Below are 21,102 nucleotides of genomic sequence, written 5' to 3' on the forward strand. Positions count from 1 at the left end.
TCTACGCAGTGGTGTGCTGGAGAGGCAGCATTAAGAAGAAGGATGCCTCACGCCTGGACAAACTGGTGAGGAAGGCAGGCTCTATTGTTGGCATAGAGCTGGACGGTCTGACATCCGTAGCAGAGCAACGGGCACTCAGCAGGCTCCTATCAATTATGGAGAATCCACTACATCCATTAAACAGTGTCATCTCCAGACAGAGGAGCAGTTTCAGTGACAGACTGCTGTCACTGTCCTGCTCCACTGACAGACTGAGAAGATCATTCCTCCCCCAAACTATGCGACTCTTCAATTCCACCAGAGGGGGTAAACGTTGAACATTATTCAAGTTATTGTCTGTTTTTTTTATCTGCATTTTTTATTACTCTTTAATATTTTTGCTGCTGGAATATGTGAATTTCCCCCTGGGATTAATAAAGTATCTATCTATCTATCTATCTATCTATCTATCTATCTATCTATCTATCTATCTATCTATCTATCTATCTATCTATCTATCTATCTATCTATCTATCTATCTATCTATTCAGTTCAGTACTCAACACTATCATCCCAGAGATGCTCATAGGGAAGTCGAGTCTGATAGTCTTCAATACTTCCTAACACAGAAATTCCAGACAGTCCAAAATGAAAACATCACTTTCAGCTCAATCACACTGAGCACTGGCACCAGTCCCCAGTGAACGTAGCCCATGTCTGTTCACTCTGCTAACCCACAACTATATGGCTGCATACAGCTCTAACGCCATCATTACGTTTGCTGATAACACAATGGTGGTGGTTCTTGTCAGCAATGGGGATGAGTCACCTTATAGAAAGAAGATACAGTGACAGGTGAACTGGAGCAAGTGCAACACTCTGTCTTTAAATGGACAAGAAGAAAAAGATAATTGTTGACTTCAGGAAGTCCCATGCTACCCACACCCCACTCCACATCAAGGTCTCTGTAGCTGAATTGGGCAAGAGCAACAGATTCTTTGGTGTGCACCTTGCAGCTGATATCACCTAGACAATTATCACCACCTCCATAGCCAAGAAGGCACAGCAGTGTCTCCATTTTCTTCAGCTTTCTGTTTCAACTACATGACTCCTTGGATAATACAGTGCTTCCTGACTTTAGTCCTAAATGCCCTTCCCTGTAAATTAATTCTTACCACATTCTATAGGGGCACCATCAGAAGTGTTCTGACCAGCTGCATGACTGTCTGGTTTGGAAACTGAAGTGTCTCTGACCAAAAGTTTTTACAACATATGATACATACAGCAGAAAAGATCTTTGGGACCTCTCTGCTCTATTAAGGGCATAATTATTGGGCGTCGTATCTGTAAAACCTTCAGCATAGTTGACAATGCTCCCATCACTCCCACAGTCTCCTTATCCTCCTTCCATTTGGCAGAAGGTACCATACCATAACATTCAAATCAGTAGTACCAGGTACTGCAACACCTTCTATCCCTTTGTCCATCTAGACTCTGAACTCTGTGCTGCCTCACTCCCCCCAGATCTGTTCCTAGTAGTTTATCTATATATAGGGCATCTGCTACTATATTATTAGTTATTTTCATTAAATTATTTATTACTATCTAGTGTATTTAAATTTATCATTATCTATTTATTTACCTGTTATTTTTTCATGTATCTATTAGTATAGTATAGTTTAGTAAAGTACATTATGGTATAATTTTTTTTTTCCTTGTCTTTCATTGGTCCTGTGTTAAGTTATATATGTACTGTTTGTGTATATGTTACACTGTGGTCCTGGGGAAGATTCTCAGTGCCACTGTATGCTGAAACACTGTGTATGTATAATATGACAATAAAGACTCTTCACTTGACTTAACTTAACTTATACTGTATATCTATATATAAAGTACAGTACCTTCAGAATGTATTTAGACCCCTTCCAGAAGAAAGAAATTTAACATGGACCACTGCTTCCCTCATATGCAAAAGTCAAATTCCTGCTTTTAACTGAATGCATGAATACCCTGGGAAAACTATATATATATACATGTACTGTAACACACATGTGAATAGGAGACAGCTAAAGGGCTTGAGTAGTGATAATATCAGACCAGGGGGTGACAGGGTGTGTCTTTTTCAGTTCCTTGCAGATCATTCCTAGGAAATCCCACCAGGTTCCAGCACCTTGGATGACGTCACTTCTGGTTCTAGCGCTTTAGATGATGTCTCTTCCGGTTCCGGCCATGATGACGTAACTTCTTCTTCGGTCCTTTAAAATCGCCATCTTACCTCCAGTCTAGCAGTTCTGTTTTATTATTTTATTATGTTTATATATATATATATATTGTGGAAACCAGCCAGGACACAGACAGGCAGACTCTGATGGTTCAAAACCACACACACGTTTATTGTACATATTTAACTATTTACAAAGTACTGCACAACCCAGTGCCTCTGCACCACGCACCCTCAGTCCAGGCCTCTTCCAATGCCTTCATTCACCGCCTCCACTCCTCTCCTCCGAGCTACATCCACCTCCACCCGAGTCCAGCTGACGAATGGAGGGAGGCGGCCCCTTTTATGTCCACCCGCACATGCTCCAGGTGCCTCCCAATGAGCTTCTGGTGTGGCGGAAGTGCTGCAGGAGCACCCGGAAGCATTCTGCGTGTCCCTGGTTTTTTCTTCCGTCAGCACCTCCGGGTGTGGCGGAAGTGCTGACGTCCAGGGCTTTTCAGGCATCAGGGCGTCCCCTGGCGGTGACCATGGGCCCCTATAGGGTTGAGCTTCCATGCTCTGTTCCCGTGGTCCCCATACCAACCAGGGTGACTGCCCTCTCGTGGTCCAGAGGAGGGGTAATCCCTCTTCCGGTCCTTCCAGGCATGCGTCATAACCGAAAAGAATAATGAAAAGTCAATGTGGCTCAGAGGTGCATGTGGACTCCTAGCACAGACGAAAGCGACTTACATGGTGGTCGGTAAGTTGTTGCGTCCGGGCACATGAGCAGGCAGTGGGAATGCCTAGAGAGCGAGGGTGGACGCGGGCCAGGGAATAAGGAGTGTTGGTGGGCGGGGAAACGTTTTCCGTGTTCCTCCAGGACCATCTAAGAAGACGCATGTTTGTCGCGGATGCGAATTGCTGTATGTAGCGTGTAAAACAGTTTGCGATGTTGCACGCGGTCGTGCGTCGTAACTGAAAAGTCAACTTGGCTCAGAGCTGCATGTGGACTGTAGCACAGACAAATAGAAATGACGGCGTGTTTTCCGAGGCGTCGCGTCTGAGTTGGTAGGTGTGGCTCTGCAAGTTTTCGTCGTATCCAATGGTCTTAGAGTTGGTGGGCGTGGCTCCTTCCTGCGTGCTTTCATGGGTGTCTTGCCTGCTCTGGCGGCGGCTTAGAGAATTATATATATAGATAAAAAAATTGAGAAAGCACATGTACATAAGTATTCACAGCCTTTGCCATGAAGCTCAAAATTGAGCTCAGGTGCATCCTGTTTCCCCTGATCATCCTTGAGATGTTTCTGCAGCTTAATTGGAGTCCACCTGTGGTAAATTCAGTTGGTTGGACATGATTTGGAAAGGCACACCTGTCTATATAAGGTCCCACAGTTGACAGGTCATGTCAGAGCACAAACCAAGCATGAAGTCAAAGGAATTGTCTGTAGACCTCCAAGACAGGATTGTCTCTAGGCACAAATCTGGGGAAGGTTACAGAAAAATTTCTGCTGCTTTGAAGGTCCCAATAAGCACAGTGGCCTCCATCATCCGTAAGTGGAAGAAGTTTGAAACCACCAGGACTCTTCCTAGAGCTGGCCGGCCATCTAAACTGAGCAATCGGGGGAGAAGGGCCTTAGCCAGGGAGGTGACCAAGAACCCGATGGTCACTCTGTCAGAGCTCCAGAGGTCCTCTGTGGAGAGAGGAGAACCTTCCAGAAGGACAACCATCTCTGCAGCAATCCACCAATCAGGCTTGTATGGTAGAGTGGCCAGACGGAAGTCACTCCTTAGTAAAAGGCACATGGCAGCCCACCTGGAGTTTGCCAAAAGGCATCTGAAGGAGAAAATTCTCTGGTCTGATGAGACAAAGATTGAACTCTTTGGTGTGAATGCCAGGCGTCACGTTTGGAGGAAACCAAGCACCATCCCCACAGTGAAGCATGGTGGTGGCAGCATCATGCTGTGGGGATGTTTTTCAGTGGCAGGGACTGGGAGACTAGTCAGGATAAAGGGAAAGATGACTGCAGCAATGTACAGAGACGTCCTGGATGAAAACCTGCTCCAGAGCGCTCTTGACCTCAGACTGGGGCGACGGTTCATCTTTCAGCAGGACAACGACCCTAAGCATACAGCCAAGATATCAAAGGAGTGGCTTCAGGACAACTCTGTGAATGTCCTTGAGTGGCCCAGCCAGAGCCCAGACTTGAATTCGATTGAACATCTCTGGAGAGATCTTAAAATGGCTGTGCACCGACGCTTCCCATCCAACCTGATGGAGCTTGAGAGGTGCTGCAAAGAGGAATGGGTGAAACTGGCCAAGGATAGGTGTGCCAAGCTTGTGGCATCATATTCAACAAGACTTGAGGCTGTAATTGATGCCAAAGGTGCATCGACAAAGTATTGAGCAAAGGCTGTGAATACTTATGTACATGTGCTTTCTCAATTTTTTTATTTTTAATAAATTTGCAAAAACCTCAAGTAAACTTTTTTCATGTTGTCATTATGAGGTGTTGTGTGTAGAATTCTGAGGAAAAAAATGAATTTAATCATTTTGGAATAAGGCTGTAACATAACAAAATGTGGAAAAAGTGATGCGCTGTGAATACTTTCCGGATGCACTGTAAGTCCTTGAATATGCTTTCTCCCCAAGTCCTTCCACTATAGAGGCATCCTGGACAGGTAAGGGCCCCACAACATACAGGAATCAAAGTAGATATATAGCAAATGAGAGGGTGGGGGTGCAAGGGGGGGGTCAATAAGGTGGAGTTTGGAGGGTGTTGGTCATAAAGTCCTTTTTATTATTTAGGTGTCCTTCTTTTTAAGCCTGCATAGGCTGGGTTTATGTTGAAATGTCTGTTAATGGCATTTTCATTTGAGAGCCCTGATTCGGCCAGCTCTCTGGAATCGCAACGTGGTCAGAAGAAAGAAGATAGATAGATAGATAGATAGATAGATAGATACTTTATTAATCCCGATGGGAAATGGGATTAGAAATGGGAAAGAACCCACAATCTTTGATATATGCATATACAAGTTCAGCCAGATATGGGTTGAACTGGGACACAGTGCACGTAAAATTCAGAGATAATACCTAATGTACCAGAGAGCCAAGACACATTCTTCTTAAGAGAGAAAATGAAGACTAACCTAACCTAATTACTGTATACCAACTATTTACACTCCTAGCTTTATTAATACTATCCAGTCCTCTACATTAGTGGAGCACAAAGTTTTCTCTGTGTGTGAAAAGATGACACACCAAATTCATAAAGAGCAGCTGGATATCCGTATCTGTACTGTCTTTCAAAATCTATCTTTCTTTTCCAATAACATCCATCCTTGGTGAATGCATTTTTTCAAAGACAGAGAAGTTATTTGGTAAAAATGTAACAGTTTTAATCCCAGTATGGCACAAGAAATTGTTTTCTTAAATAAAGTTAAAAAATGAAGGCTGAAGGATTCTGTTTTCTGTATTCCTAAACCATGTTATAGCCCCTTGAGCACAATCTGAGTCACTGAGACATTTCCCTTTCCGTTTGCCCAGTCAAGTTGCCAAAAGCACACACAAAGCTGATTTGATACACTTAATATCAGGTGAGGTTCAACACCCCAAAAATCCACAACTTAATTTTTGTTGATCATTACCTATAATAATAATTAAAGCATATATTATTATTATTAATAATAATAATACTAATAATAATAATAGAAGTGACAGTAATTATAGTATTAAAAGCAAAACTGGGAATAGTGTTCCATTTCTAGGTGTTTCCATTTCTAAGGTTCCTTTATCATGAAATTAATTCCCACACTTTGTAGCAAGCTATTGTTTAATACTCACACAATTGGTTCACAATTTACTGAGCAATATCTACAGTATTCAATAGTCCTTTTTGAAATTTAAAAACTATATCTGGGCTTTTTTTTTTCAAAAATCTTACTTCTTTCTGCATTTTAACATTTCCTATCATTTCTTTCATTTGACCATCTAGATTTTTAAGTTACTTCAGAGTGAAACATTAAGTAGTGCTCTTCTTCCATTATTAAATCCAGTTAATCTAGGAGGGAGTTGTACAGGCTGCAGGTACAACACAATGAATAAATGAAAAATGTTTAAGCGGAAAGAATAACATGTTATTCTCCAACCTGTTTAATCCAGTTCAGGGTTATGTGGAGAGGAGTGTACAATATGTTGCTGGACCGCAGAGCATAACATTTCCGTTGACACATGTTCCACAGATGATTGGCATGTGTCAACTAAGCATAATAAAAAAAAAAAAGAATGGCGTGCATATGTTCTAACACAGATGAAGCAAAGGAACCTAATGAAAAAGAAGGGGTACACAATTTCAACAAAGGATCAAATAATGATCCCAATAACAAAACGTGAAAGGTGTTTACGAGAATTGAACATCAAGGTCACTTCCATTTAACACTTGGAAGGTGGACGTTCCAAAGCTTCAGTATGTCACATCCATCTCCAGTCACAAGCCTCTGAATGGTGTCACAGATTACTTGAGGTCTGCAGCCAGAATGATCTCAAAGTTTCATTTTCAGTCCTTACCACTAACTCTCTTTTGTGACTGTAATTTGTCATTTAACTTACCAGGGGCCTAGTTGTAGAAATAGGTTACTCCTATATTAGGTACTTGAACTGTGTTCTTTAAGTCATTTAAAAAAATGAAAAATTGCCTAAGCAAATCCTGTTGCAAAAAATAGTTGCACCCAAAGCATCAATCCAGTTTCTACAAGAATTATTTCTAAACTATCCTAAATTGTCCCTAGTCTGTGCTTGGTGTGTGGGTACCTGTGCCCTGCAGTGGGCTGGCGCCCTGCCCAGGGATTTGTTCCTGCCTTGTGCCCGGTGGTGGCTGGGATTGGCTCCAGCAGACCCCTGTTGACCCTGTGTTAGGATATAGCAGGTTGGATAATTAATGGATGGATAGAGAAGAGTAACAATTGCTTGGGAAAGTAGCAGCCATGCATTGTGACATAGAATCATACTAGATGAAGGTTTTCTGTGGCACATTTAATGAAGAATTTAGCAACAGTTTCTCCAAGGAGGAAATAGTCAATGAGAGAAGTGAAGCTGCTTGTAATGACAATGACAGGATTTACCCCACATTCCCTATCACAGACAAAAATGGGTTTTGTCTTTGCCTGTGTATCAGTAAGAAGTGACGGCTGCACATGGTCAGGCTTTGTTCTACTACAGAATGGCAAAAGGCAGATCAGTCAACAGAAGACTGTATACAGTGTATAAAAGGACTGCCATTACCAATCATCTTATGGTTGAACTATCTAATAAATAGCAGCCATTACTGATATCTGGTGAAGTACTTTTCAGGAAAGGTATTCAGAGTGCAGCATCTTTGTTCACCAAAACTATGTATGGTGTCCATCAGGTCCAAGAGAGATGTGGGAAACATTTAAGAAAATAAATCAACACAAATCTATGCCAGGGGCGTCAGTAGCTTCAGCACTTATTGGGAACTTAGCCTCAGCTCCCTGCTGACCGGGAGGGGGTCCCCTAGAGTTTTTGAAACGGGAGAACTCACAGCTGGCCTACAGAAGATCAGTGGCTACATGTCAGATGCCAAAAGATAAAGCCCCAGAAGCCTTACCCCCCAACGACTCCTTGGTCTGTGTCAGTCAAGACTACTTGAGTTCAGCACCAGTCTACAGACAAGCTGAGTGACTAAAGTATAAAGACAAAGACAGCATAGCCTCATACTTAAAATCTAACATCTACATAATATATCTAAAATATATGTCATATACGTAAACATCAAAAGGGTGGAATTAGGAGGATATCACGTACACCCTTAAACGTGCGAAACTCAATTCCACGTTAAGAGTGAAACATTTCACGTTTTAATGGCGCTATGAACGAACTCGCACCCACTCTTGGAGAAGGAGTCCGTTGATTGTTACAGGTACTCTTGGATTGACGCGTGAATACTGTGCACATGCGCACAACGCAAAAGTAGCCCAGATTTTAGAAGGTTCCTGCTTCAGACCTTCGCAACTCCGCAATTCAGGGGGTCAGCAGAACAGCCCATTTGATTGGCTCGTCAATGAAACTCAGCAGCTAGAGTCTCTGCTAGATTATTATGGCAGATGTTTCACTGTACGTGTATTCTTCACCAATCGAGTACTACATTTCCCAGAAGCCATCGGAATATGTCGGGCGCCTTTTATGGACGTCAAGGAGGCGTGACGGAGTGCTGACATGGCTGTACCCACGGTGTTCATGCGTCTGAAGAGCAGACCGGTTTTCATTTATCTGTTTTTCGCTAGCTCTTTTCTCCCTTCTGCAATCGCACTAATCGAGGGTCTTTATTGCGGAACTCAGGATTGCTATGAAGTTCTTGGCGTTCCTCGGGACGCCTCCAAATCGGAGATAGCACGCTCTTACCGTCAGCTCGCCAGAAAGTATCACCCGGACAGGTTCCGAGCGGGGGACCCTGGTCTGGCTGGGGAAACGGCGGAAGGTGCTCACAGCAAGTTTCTTCTAGTAGCTACTGCATACGAGACACTGAAGGTAAAGTGGTTTACAGGTGGGCCCGGACGGATTTGTTTAGTGGCTTTAAAAATTACGTACACTTTCAGAAAAGTTAATGATAACTTAGTTTATGTAGGATGTCTCGTGTTCTCCCAGTGGTCGGCATTTACTGTTCTGTATGCAGTTCGATCTATTTTTGAATATGCCTTGAGATAATGTTGGCGTCCCGTTCCAGAATTGGTCCTTCCTTTAGCAACTGATCCTTTCTCCAAACCATTTGAGGGAAAAAAACAGATACAGAAATGGTTGATTTGGCGCGAAGTTATTGGAAGTCTTTCTTCATCCTTCACGACATATCCGTAAATGCCACTGTAAATTTGATTGGCCGATTAGAGCATTTTTGTTTTAGATGGTCCGGCAATTGGAGTTACCGGTTTTCCCGTGAGTTGTTAAATTAATCTTACCTCCTTGATTTGTTTCTGTTCTGTAATAAACGGGACTTCAAAATTTTAATATATTTGTTGTTTTTTATGTGTTATACTATGGGGTTGAAGCCAGATCATTACATCTCTTCAATGTTGTTACGTGTTTATAGTTGAAATGATACTTTTATGATATAACGTTATATCTTTGTTATAGTAGTGCGTCAGATGTGATTAAAAAGGAACAGAATTCATTCATGGAAGTTAAGGGTCAGTAGAGTGACAAGAAAATATAAACTCTTGGTAAATTAGATTTTTTTTCCCCAAGTGTGCAAATGTTTTCTAAATTATTGTTCATATTCACAGTAAGTAAGATAATATAATAAGCCTAACAGAACCAAGCTCAAACACAGACTAGTGCCCTTCCAGTTTGCAAGTGAAGTTCTGGTAATTTTTAAGTAGAATAATAATTGAAACTTCCATTTCGTTGCCATTTCATTTACTGCAAGTAAATCAAACAGAAAAAATTTCTAACCATAAAAATTGTAAACTAGAAACTTACAAGTAATTGAAAGTGTAATTAAATATTCATAAGGACAAATTCAAAACCCTTATATGTAGGGCTTGGATATGCTCATTTGTTATGTTAAAATGGATCAAGTAGCAAGTCGTGTAGCTGAAGTGTTGGCCATTACAGTTTTTGAGAAGTATCTGGGTTAGATATGAAGGTGACGTAACTCTTATAATGTGTGGCTGACAGTTTATTTTAAAGGCAGGAGGTCTTTTGTGATTTCAGTTTTTGTGCCATATAATTACTTGCGTCTTTTGATTTTTATCAATGCATTTACTCACATATTTCTTTAGTTTGCAAGAAGAGGGATGCTAGTTACAATGGATGAATTAGTGGGATCTGCTCTGGGTGAGGTGCAAGTCCATGGCAGAACACACACATGCACATTCCAATATTAATCCAGGGCCAATTTAGAGTTAACAGTTAAAAAATCGTGAATTATTTTCCTTTTCTTAAGTATGTAATTGTGAGTTAGCGAGTAGGGAATAAGATTGTGAAGGATGAAGTTGCTAGTGTCCACAACTGATGTGTCGTTTCTTCCTGAGTGAGGCACTTATCCTGTCAATGTAGTTCTATCGGTACTACTTACTTATGTGTACTACCCCTCCTGGGGCATAGGCCTCCGACAAGTGAGCGCCAAGCATCTCTGTCCTGAACTTCTCTCTCAGGTCATCCCCATGGTCTTGATACCTGCCTGCAACTCCCGGCACCAAGGTGTTCTTTGGTTGACATGGTTCTCCCATGTCTCTGATGTTGGTGTTGAGTGGTTGCATGAATGCTGCTCGTGCTTTCCTGATTCATGATCTGATGTCGGCGTCTATTCCGCCCTGCTTGTCAATGACACTGCCCACGTAAGTAAAGGAATCCTCTTCCTCTAATGCTTCACCACCCAGCATGTCTGGTTTGGTGCTGACTGCGTTTATGTTGAGGCTCTTGCTTCTTTCCCTAGTGTATGCTAAACCCCACTTGCACATAGGTGGCCGCTATGTTGTTAGTCTTCCCCTGCATCTGCTGTTGGGTTTGAGACAATGCTAAGTTGTCAGAAAAGTCCAAATCGTCCAATTGCGTCCAAGATGCCTACTGTATCCCCTGTCTTTTCTGCGCTGTGGTGGTTTTCATGATCCAGTCAATCGCCAATAGAAAGAGAACTGGCAAGTGTAGACAGCCTTGTCTGATGCCGGTCCTCACTTTAAATGCCTCTATGAGGTGCCTGCTGTGGACCACTTTGTAGTTCAGTCCCTCCTACGAGCTTCTGATGATGATGATCTTTGCTGGCATGCTATAATGTTTGAGAAGCTTCCACAGGTTCTCCCTGTCCACGTTGTCAAAGGCTTTCCCATAGTCAACAAAGTTGATGGAGAGGGACGAGTTCCCCTCTATTGACTGCTCAACGATGATTCACACCGATTGATCGATCCTTGCAAAAACCAGCTTGCAGATCTTGAAGTTTGGTGTCAACTTGGTCTCTCATCCTGTTCAAAAGAACTCTGTTGAACACTTTTCCTGATACTGACAGCAGTGTAATCCCTCTATAATTGGAACAGTTGCAAAGGTCACCTTTCTTTGGAATCTTAATAGGGTACCCCAATTTCCAGTCTGCTAGCACTTGTTCCTCTTCACAGATCTTCTTGAAGAGTGACAGAAGCATCTCCACTATGGTCTCTGTGTCTGACTTCAGTGCCTCTGTGGGAATGTTATCTGCTCCTGCTGCCTTTCTGTTTCTCAGTTGTTTGATAGCCTTCCTAATGTCTTATGTAATTGGTGCATTACAATCTGTGGGCAGGTTCACGTCAGCTAGTTTGATGTCTGGTGGGTTTTGTGGTGTTGGCCTATTCAGAAGTTCCATAAAGTGTTCCACCCATCTATTCTTCTGTTGCTCATCACCCACCTCTTTGTCCCTCACAGGATGCTCTGGTTTGCTGTACTTTCCTCCCAGGTTCTTGGTGGTGGTGTACAGTTCTTTCATCTTGCCCTCTCTTGCTGCTTGTTCTGCTTCTGTTGCCAGGTTCTTTACACATTTTCGCTTGTCTGTTCTGATACTCTTCTTTGCTCACCTATCTGCTTCTGTGTACACTGTTGGCACTTTCTGTCCTTCTCTGCTCTTGTCAGGCTGTTGTTGATCTTGCACAGGCTATCCACTGAGATCCACTCCTTGTGCTGGTACTTCTTGGGGCCAAGCACTTCCTGGCATGTTGACATCACTGTGTCCTTTATCTCTTTGCATTTACTCTCCAAGGTACTCCACTCTTCTTCAGAGAGTGGCTTGGTAGTCTCTGTCAAGAGTGCTGTGTTATACTTATGTCATGCTGTGTGTGCTGTCATCCAGTTCTTCTTCAGCTTAAGCTCCAGCTCTAGCTTGGCTACAACAGGGTGGTGATCTGAAGCCATGTCCGCTCCTCTCTTTACTATCACATCCTGCATTGATCTTCTGAATGTTGCACTGATGCAGATGTGATCAATCTAATTCTCAATTATGTAGTCTGGTGATACTCAAATAGCTTTGTGGTTGTTCTTATGGGGAACAACGCTGCTACCAATGACATAGTGGTTCATTTTACACAGGTCTGTTAGCCTCTCGCCATTCTTGTTCATGTCCCATAGTCCACGGCCTGCCATGATGTCTTCGTACCCAGTGTTGTCTTTTCTGATCTTAGCATTGAAGTCCTCCATCAGGATGTTAACATTTCTCTCTGGGTACTTCTCAATGATGGACTGCAGTCTGGCGTAGAACTGGTCTTTGAATTATGTTACAGTTTATTTTGTAATAAGTAACATTTATTCTTGTATTATTTTTGTCAGGATGAAGAGTCTCGAAAAGATTACGATTACATGCTTGATCATCCTGAGGAGTATTATAGCCACTATTATCACTATTATCGCAGAAGACTCACACCTAAAGTGGATGTCCGAGTAGTCATTCTGGTGACTGTGTGTGCCATATCTGTTTTTCAGGTAATGTCTTAACTGCAGTACTTTCAGAAAGTATTCAAATCACATACGTTTTTCCACATTTTGTTATGAAACAGACATAACTCTAAAATGGAGTGAATTTTTAAATCCTTACTTACGCATAATAATTTCTGAATGCATGTGAATGTTGGACAAGTGAGTGGTAATGAAAGTTTAGTTTCTGTAGGAAAGTGAAAATGCCCTGCAATGTGGTTTGAATGTTTACATTTTCTGTTAAAAATACATTTACTTGGCATATTAATGGAGCCATGCTTTAAAAAACAAGTGACCATTTCTTGTTCGTTAGTTTATAAATCTGTGTTTAAGAATGCAGGTATCCTCTTTCAAAAGTTCTCTTGTTCAGGCTTTATGCTTCATCCCTCTGCTGTGTAACACGTCTCAATATGGCACTATTTGCTCTCTTTGTCTCTTTTATTCTAATATGACATTGGGTCCTTTTCTTCAAGTTGTTTCCTCTTTGAATTTGTTAATTTTGGTAAGCTTGCCCACTGTTACCTCTAATGTCCATATTTCAGACATGAGTAACCCCCTTATTTCTTTCTTGCTCAACTTCATGTTATTGAAATATAGAATTTTGCACTGTACACTTTTGAGACTCCTTGCACTTGGCTTTTAGACTGGAAATGTGCAATACGAACACATGTTCTTTGATTGCTCTTGTGCCAAATCCCTGCTTCCTCCTTCCACAGAGGTTTTTCACCACATAATGGATATAAAAGTCCCGTATTCTGAACATCCTTGATTTTTCTGTCTTCCTGATACAAGGAGATTTCTTGTTCATCATGCAAAACCCTAAAAGACTCTCTGTCTGTAACTCTCTGCCCTTCTAAAATGCTAGCTGGCATAAGACATTCTGGATTCACCAGAGGCCCACCCTACATTAAAAAAAATGCTAAGAAGTCCTGATCACCAGAGTTGGAGAATTCTGCCATAAAGAACATGCAATTTTAAAAGATGATTTTACTATGAACAAAAGCGGACAAGCCTTAGATTGTCTTGGCACTTAGTTGATCTTTTTTTTTTCTATCCCAATAGATAGTGTGCTTGTGGGCAATCTTCATAATGGAGTTACTTCACCTTAAACTTTATCCACTCCAGTTTTGACATTGTAAAGATTCTTTACACTTTGCACAGAGACATATCCATAAGGAGCATGTGTGTAGGGGGTGGTTGTATTTGGAGCAGATGAATATGACACACGTAGAGTAGTGAGGAGTTACTTTTTATGATCAGAAAGGCCATTGTCGTACGTTCTATAGTTTAAAAAAATGTGCCCTCCAGAGACATGGGGCACTATAATAATTACTCAGAGAAGTCTATTCTGTGTTACCTCTTATTAGTCTGTCCAATGCCCATGAGAAGGAAGTGGAAAATAATTTTTTCAGTTAACTCATGCATTAGCAAAAAAAAATGCATGCACTGTGTGAGCATACAACTGGATGATGTGGCATGAGAAACTTGACATTTTTTATGTTTGCTGTTGTTGAGCATTGGTCATCCTAGACTCAGGTTCTTTCAGAAGCATTGTTATCCCTGCTCTTCATGAGATTTAATTTTTTTGACCGTCTTTGTAAACCACATGGGGTAAGTAACATACAAAAAATACAAATTTTTGGGTGGGGTATTCCTTTTAATGTCTGCGGAGTTTGTTCTATTCTGAATGCACGTGTTAGCAAATTTGTTCTCTCTCATTAGTTCATTTATATGAGTTGCATACCTGAGATTAAATTAATAGCTCCCTTCAGAATTATTTCTGTTATGCCTCATCAGCCAGCGAGACTGCAGCCTTCACACTCTTCTGTTTTCTAGTCTTAATTCTGACATTTTTTTCTGGGTTAACATTCAGATGTCTTTGACAATAATAACCTTTACCTCGCCCACCTGATTGTCCTCCGAGATTTGTTGCTGTTTCCACCATTGTAACTTGTCTGACAGTCATTTATAAATACTTGCCTTTTCAGCAGCGTTCCAAAGGCAAGTAATGCTTTATTCTGAGCTGTTCATTTTACTTTGTCACAGTGTGCATTTCTGTCCACATTATCTCTTCAAACCAAATATGTTCACATTTGGGTGGGGGTTGAATATTGCTTTGATTTGTGAAATTTGTCTTGACTGTAAGGAATATTATCTGTTTTCTAATTAAAATGAATAAAATATATATAAAAATAACAAATATGTTCACCTTATACCTTTTCATTTCTCATTATGTATCTTAATACTGGTCTTCCACAGTAACCCAGAGTCCCAGATTTGATTTCCTTTGCATCACCTCTAACTGATTTTTATTGTAAAATCTATAGTTTCTACATGGATCCCTTCATTTTTGACTTGTATTTTATGTACCCTTTCTTATGACTAGGATACAAAGTTCATTTCTGCGGTAGATGTGCAGAGTCTTTGTTTGGTGTATTCACCATTTGCCTTTGCTTGTAATGAAGCAGAGACTCCTTTGGCTTTCTGTCCTGTTTGTTTTCATATAACATCAATGTGGCTTTGTGTCAGCATCTACATGCATCGCAACTTGTGGTCTTGCTAGCTTATAAGGGTCAGTGCTGCTCGTGGTAGGCTCCATTTATTTTATAGTAGCAGTTGTAAAGCCAACCAAATTCCTCAAAGGGACAAAAAAAGTGGTTTTATAGAGGTATTAGACAATTGAAAGATATATTTCTGAATATTAATGACACTTTGCATTTGCTGGGTTTGAATTGTATTATGCAATGCTAATATATGTTTATTTCAGTATTTCAGTTGGTGGAGCAGTTACAACGAAGCCATCAACTACCTGGCTACGGTGCCCAAATATCGAATTCAGGCCACTGAGCTGGCAAAGAAGCAGGGCTTGTTGAATAAAACTAAGGAGAAAGGAAAGAACAAGAGATCAAAAGAAGAGATTCGTGAGGAAGAGGAGGAGGTCATCCGAGATATCATCAAGAACAAGATTGATATTAAAGGGGGTTATCAGAAGCCCAACATAACTGATATCTTACTTTGTCAGATCATTCTCTCGCCCTATTTTCTTTGTTCCTATGTTATTTGGTATTGTGGCTGGATTTACCGATTTAGCATTAAGAGAGAGGAATATGGTGAGGAAGAGAAACTTTATCTTATTCGAAAGAATATGCGTATGTCTTCATCTCAGTTTGACAGCCTCGAAGACCACAAAAAAGAGTCTTTTCTTGAGCGACAGCTCTGGATCAAGGAGAACTTTGAGGTAAATGTTATGTGCTTCTTTTTCTACTGAGGTGGGGAATAAAGAAATGTGTTTGGCCAGTGTAATGCATTGGTGTTACGGCCTACCAAAAAGTCTAGGGATATATAAATAGGCCGCACACAAGTGAGAGAGAGAGGGAGACAAAATACAAAAAAAAACTAAACCAGCTAAATAAAAACAGACTCCATTTATTGGCAAAAATAACACACAAAATATGGAGAAAATTACACAAAACAACCAAGGCAGGAGAACCACATTAATATAGCTGCCTAACTTCACAAAGTTTACAGCTAGATACAAACTATTTGCATTTATTACTTAGATGGCTAGCTTACAATTATATTTCTTTAATATCCAACCCTAACTGTCTATACCTCTCTCTGACCTAAAACCCAAAGCAGCTTAATTTATAAACCTACACCCCACCCATAACCCAGGTGAGTAAATTAACAAGCAACTTAAATGGGTAATTAGGGCAGGACCCCATTAAGGTAAACACCAAATTAGAGTATAAAAACAAAAGTCTAGAGTAGGTCGTAACAACTGGCCTTGCAGAAGATTATTCTGTTGTGTTGAATTCTCAGATTTGATTCATGTGTGCAAGGTCTCAGGAATAAGCAGAGCAGCACAATATTTTACTCTGAAAATGTTTGATGAAATGTAAGGGGAATATTAAACTTTGGAATTTGAATGCATTCTGCATTTCCATTTCACTTTGAAAAGCTGCATGTAATAGCAAATCTGATGAGAACAAGATGGAAGGCTTCACTTCATCATAGCCAAGTTTGAAATCCCAACAATTACAATATTGTAGTCCAAAATGTGTTGGTTTATTTTACATTGTGGCCTTATTTTGCTTTTGTCCACTTAAGTCTTAGACCAGGGGTGGGCAGATTCAGTCCTGGAGGGCCGCAGTGGCTGCAGGTTTTTGCTCCAACCCAATTGCTTAATAAGAAGCCCTTAATTGCTCAAGTAACACTTCAGCGTCACTTTAGTTGTCTCGCTCGTTAAGATTTTGAACCCGTATTGCTTATTTTAGTCTTATAAACAGCTGTATTCTTGGTTTTTAGTTGCTCCTAATTAGCAATACCATGCAAATGACAAAAGAGACCAGTATTTCTCCCTTTAGCTTGTTTTCATTTACACCTGTGTGTATTTATCACGCACTATTTGGTTTAATTAAATACTTGGAAGGAAAGTGAAGCACTGAGAATTACTCATCTGTTTTAGACTTCAAATCATTTGGATGATATCCTTAGAAAGGAAAATAAATCTAGGATATGAGAATGACCTGACATGGTAGAGTTAAAGCACTAGCAAGCCATGCAATTAAATAATTGACAAGGATTGTTTTTTAATTAAGCAACTGGGTTGGAACAAAAACCTGCAAGCACTGCGCCCTCCAGGACTGAATCTGCCCACACCTGTCTTAGACTGTTTATTCAGTTAATCTTTGTTGTACTGTACATATTAGTCTTAAAGAGGGCTGTTTTGGGTTTCTTTTTGTCTTACATAATTTCCTTCATGATTCAGTTTTATATAGCTTTGATGAGTATAAGACAGTCTCTTACCATTACATGGGTTATTCTCATCTGTGCCATTGATGTTATAGATAGTGTATGCTAACATGTACTGTGTAGATGGGTTATCATAGATAGACTTGGCAAATGCTGTGAGAAGTATAGACTTCTAGTGCCACAAAATATACAAAAATAAGATCAATATCACAAATAGTTTCCATGAACTTTTGACCCAGTTTTTGTTTTGTGAGAAAGTAAGCATATCTCTTAATGTTTTCTCTTTTTCATGAATGTGGATATATCAAGAGTTGATCTTCATCAAATTATACTGTTTAAATGAAGGTGATGTGTTGGGGGCAATGAAAATGTGACTTGGCGTATGTGTTCAAAAAAAAGTCCACCTCTTTTCCCTAATAGTTGTCATTGCCCCCTCAAATAGCAATTTCAGACATCAGCTTTGAGGAAGTTTTTCCCACTCATCCACATGGAATTCTTGCAGCTGCTTTGATGTTTGAGGGGTACCTTCCCCCAAACCTTCCAACCCTCTTGTAAAGTGTTTTAAATAAAAAGTTTTTTTTCCATGTAAACTCTTGTAAAACAATTTCCAAAGGTAATTTAACATGTAATGCTCACAACGATAACTGAACATTTTTAGAATTTCTAGCTACTAAAACTTGAAGTTTCGTTTTGAATAATTAAAATGATGTAATATGCCCACACACTCTTAACTTATCACATTGTGCAGTTTATAAGAATCATGGATGTCTTGTTTTCTGTTTAATGCAGGTGTATAAACAGGAACAGGAAGAAGAAATGAAAATGAAGATGGCTATGGACCCACGATGGAAAAGATACAGAAGGTGGATGAAAAATGAGGGTCCAGGAAGGTTAACCTTCATTGATGACTGAACATAAACAACAATTTGGGGTGGGGGGGGGGGTGGGATTTTGCGACATAAAATATATATACATATATTTGTTGATAATGCTTATCTATACAGATTATTTTCATAATTAAATTATAAGGGAGTATATGCACATGTGGAGTGACTTGACTCAGGAATCTGCACAGAACGCAGTAACCTCTTGTATCTTACTCGCCCTTGAGTATTGTAAAAAAATTGGTATTGAGCCTACCTGAAACCTTTTCGAATGGACACTTAACAGAATTTTACATGCGGTATTTTCTTTTTGGTTATTTTTTAATGACCCAGCAATGCAATTATATAATAAACTTTTAACTCTGAAGTTCACAGTAAATATAGAGACAGCAGATAACTTACACACAACACAAATGCTTCTCCTAACATTACTTACTTTTTTTTATACTGTATTATAATACATTTATGAGAAAGATTTTTTTTTTTTTTTTTTGCTGAATCTTCATTCTTGAAGATCCTTTACTCAGAATGTTTAAGGTGGGGAAATAAAGAAAGTTTGCTTGATGAGCATGTGACCTGAAACAGTAAAAGGATATTCTATATATATCTGTTGTAGACCATTTGAGAACCCTCTCCTCTTAATGAGCACAACTGAGTTGTTATTTTGCAGTCTCTGTAAAAATGTAAAGAAGAAGAACCTAAGTATTCATACTTTTCAAAACACCTTGCATTTACCCCTGTTTCCTTTGTGTAATTTTTGCCATCTTTCTTAACTACCTGATCGTCATTTATACACTATAGATCAGTGTTTCCCAAACTTGGTCCTGGTGATCCCCTGTGGCTGCAGGTTTTTTGTTCCAATCGGATTCCTAATCAGTGACAACACCTGATAGCACTGATCTCATTTAATTAGCTGGTATTTTTTTTTCTTTTATTCGACATTCAGAAAAGCACAGCAGCATGATTTGCATTTATCAGACATTTAGAAATATTTCTGCTTTTGCTATAGATTTAAATGCTTAACTCTCTTTTGTTGATTTCATTATACTTTGCCCTTTCTCTGTGCAGTTTTTCCCCCTTTGTTGTATCTTAATAATGACAATTTAAAATGAGCAGAGCAGACAACACTGAATAATCAAAGGCTGCAACTACTTTAGAGTCAGACCCACTAATTAGTAAACAATGGATTAATTAAACAATTAGAAGACCTAGAAAAGTAGAATGAAAATCAAGATGAAAATACTGTTAAAAAGAAATAAAATACATTATTCCTATATAACTGCTTGTTACATTTAATTTTTTTTTTTTTTTAGCAAACTTAGTTTTCTAATTTCTATATTGTTCCCTAAACACAGAACTTATCAAAACAGAAATATCAGTTCACTTAATTAGCCCAGGAGTTCAATTAAAAACAGAAGCTGGTTGGAACAAAAACCTGCAGCCACAGGGGGTCACAGGACCGAGTTTGGGAAACACTGCTGTAGATCAATTCAACACTATACATTCAGCCAGTTACCAGTTGTCTGAATCCAGTAACTCAAACTCAGTGATGTGGGTAACACTATAAATGTTAATATAAAGTAAGAATATTTTGATATAATAAGCCAACACAGGGCGCAAGGCAGGAACCAATCCCAGGCAGGGCATTGAAGGCTTAAACACTAACATCCATCTTCTGTTACTGTTTTTGTGTCGGCAGAGACATACACATACAATTGTACTTAAATTATAAAACATCTTTAATAAATACATTTCTACCGTGTATATTTCACATTGGCCTGCACAATTGTCCTTGGCATGCATGCATATATATATATATATATATATATAATATAACTATACACTGGATCAATAAAAACAGCATGCGGCTTTTTAAATTAAACAAAGTTCTTTATTGACATGTGGAGTTCGGGGTTAACTTAATATTGCTATTATAGGAAATGCACATTACAACAAATACACAAAAAAGAAAGAAAAAAACAAAAAGTTTGGGGGGAAGGAGGAGGATGTTTTCTGTTTTGGGAGTAAAAGATTCTGTGTTCTTCAGTAGGCAGGAGACTGATACATATCGGGCTACCTAGGAAATATTGTAATCAATCTCTTTCATATAGAATAAAATATATATAAGTATATGCACATACAGTATACTGTATGCAAGGTAATTGAAAAATGAGTAGAATATTTACATCATGCAAAATCTAAATGTAATGTATGACATACTAAATGTACAGTATGTCAAAATGTAATATCGTGCCTTAATAAGTCACCAACTGAATACCACTGGCTTTCCAACTTGTAAATGGTGAGAGACGTGTCCTGGTGCATGCAACTTGCACTGTTATGGTGGAATATAAATCGGCTCCGCTTGAATGACAATTTAAATCTTCTTCTTTTTCTTCTTTCTGCTGCTCCCGTTAGGGGTTTGCCACAGCGGATCATCTTCTTCCATAGCTTCTGTCCTCTACATCTTGTTCTGTCACACCCATCACCTGCATGTCCCCTCTCACTACATCCATAAACCTTTTCTTAGGCCTCGCCTCTCTGACTTTGTCTCCCAACCGTTCAACTTGAGCTGCCCCTCTAATGTCCTCATTTCTAATCCTGTTCATCCTCGTCACATCCAATGCAAATCTTAGCATCTTTAACTCTGCCACCTCCAGCTCTGTCTCCTGCTTTCTGGTCAGTGCACCACCTCCAACCCATATAACCTGTAGACCTTCCCTTTCACTCTTGCGGATACCCGTCTGTCACAAATCACCTCCTGACACTCTTCTCCACCCATTCCACCCTGCTGCACTCTCTTCTTCACCTTTCTTCCACAACCCCCATTAATCTGTACTGTT

General features: G+C 39.9%; 1 protein-coding gene across 1 annotated transcript; it reads left to right on the plus strand.

Moving 5' to 3' along the window:
* The first annotated feature begins 8,378 nt into the window (after nucleotides 1-8,378).
* Nucleotides 8,379-18,805, plus strand: dnajc25 (DnaJ (Hsp40) homolog, subfamily C, member 25). Its single transcript, XM_028804909.2, has 4 exons — nucleotides 8,379-8,723; nucleotides 12,477-12,629; nucleotides 15,388-15,858; nucleotides 18,165-18,805. The coding sequence occupies exons 1-4, from the start codon at nucleotides 8,412-8,414 to the stop codon at nucleotides 18,285-18,287; spliced, it is 1,059 nt and encodes a 352-aa protein (XP_028660742.1). The 5' UTR covers nucleotides 8,379-8,411; the 3' UTR covers nucleotides 18,288-18,805.
* The last annotated feature ends 2,297 nt before the right edge of the window (nucleotides 18,806-21,102 follow it).

Source organism: Erpetoichthys calabaricus, chromosome 7 (genome assembly GCF_900747795.2).
Source record: "Erpetoichthys calabaricus chromosome 7, fErpCal1.3, whole genome shotgun sequence".
NCBI lineage: Eukaryota > Metazoa > Chordata > Cladistia > Polypteriformes > Polypteridae > Erpetoichthys > Erpetoichthys calabaricus.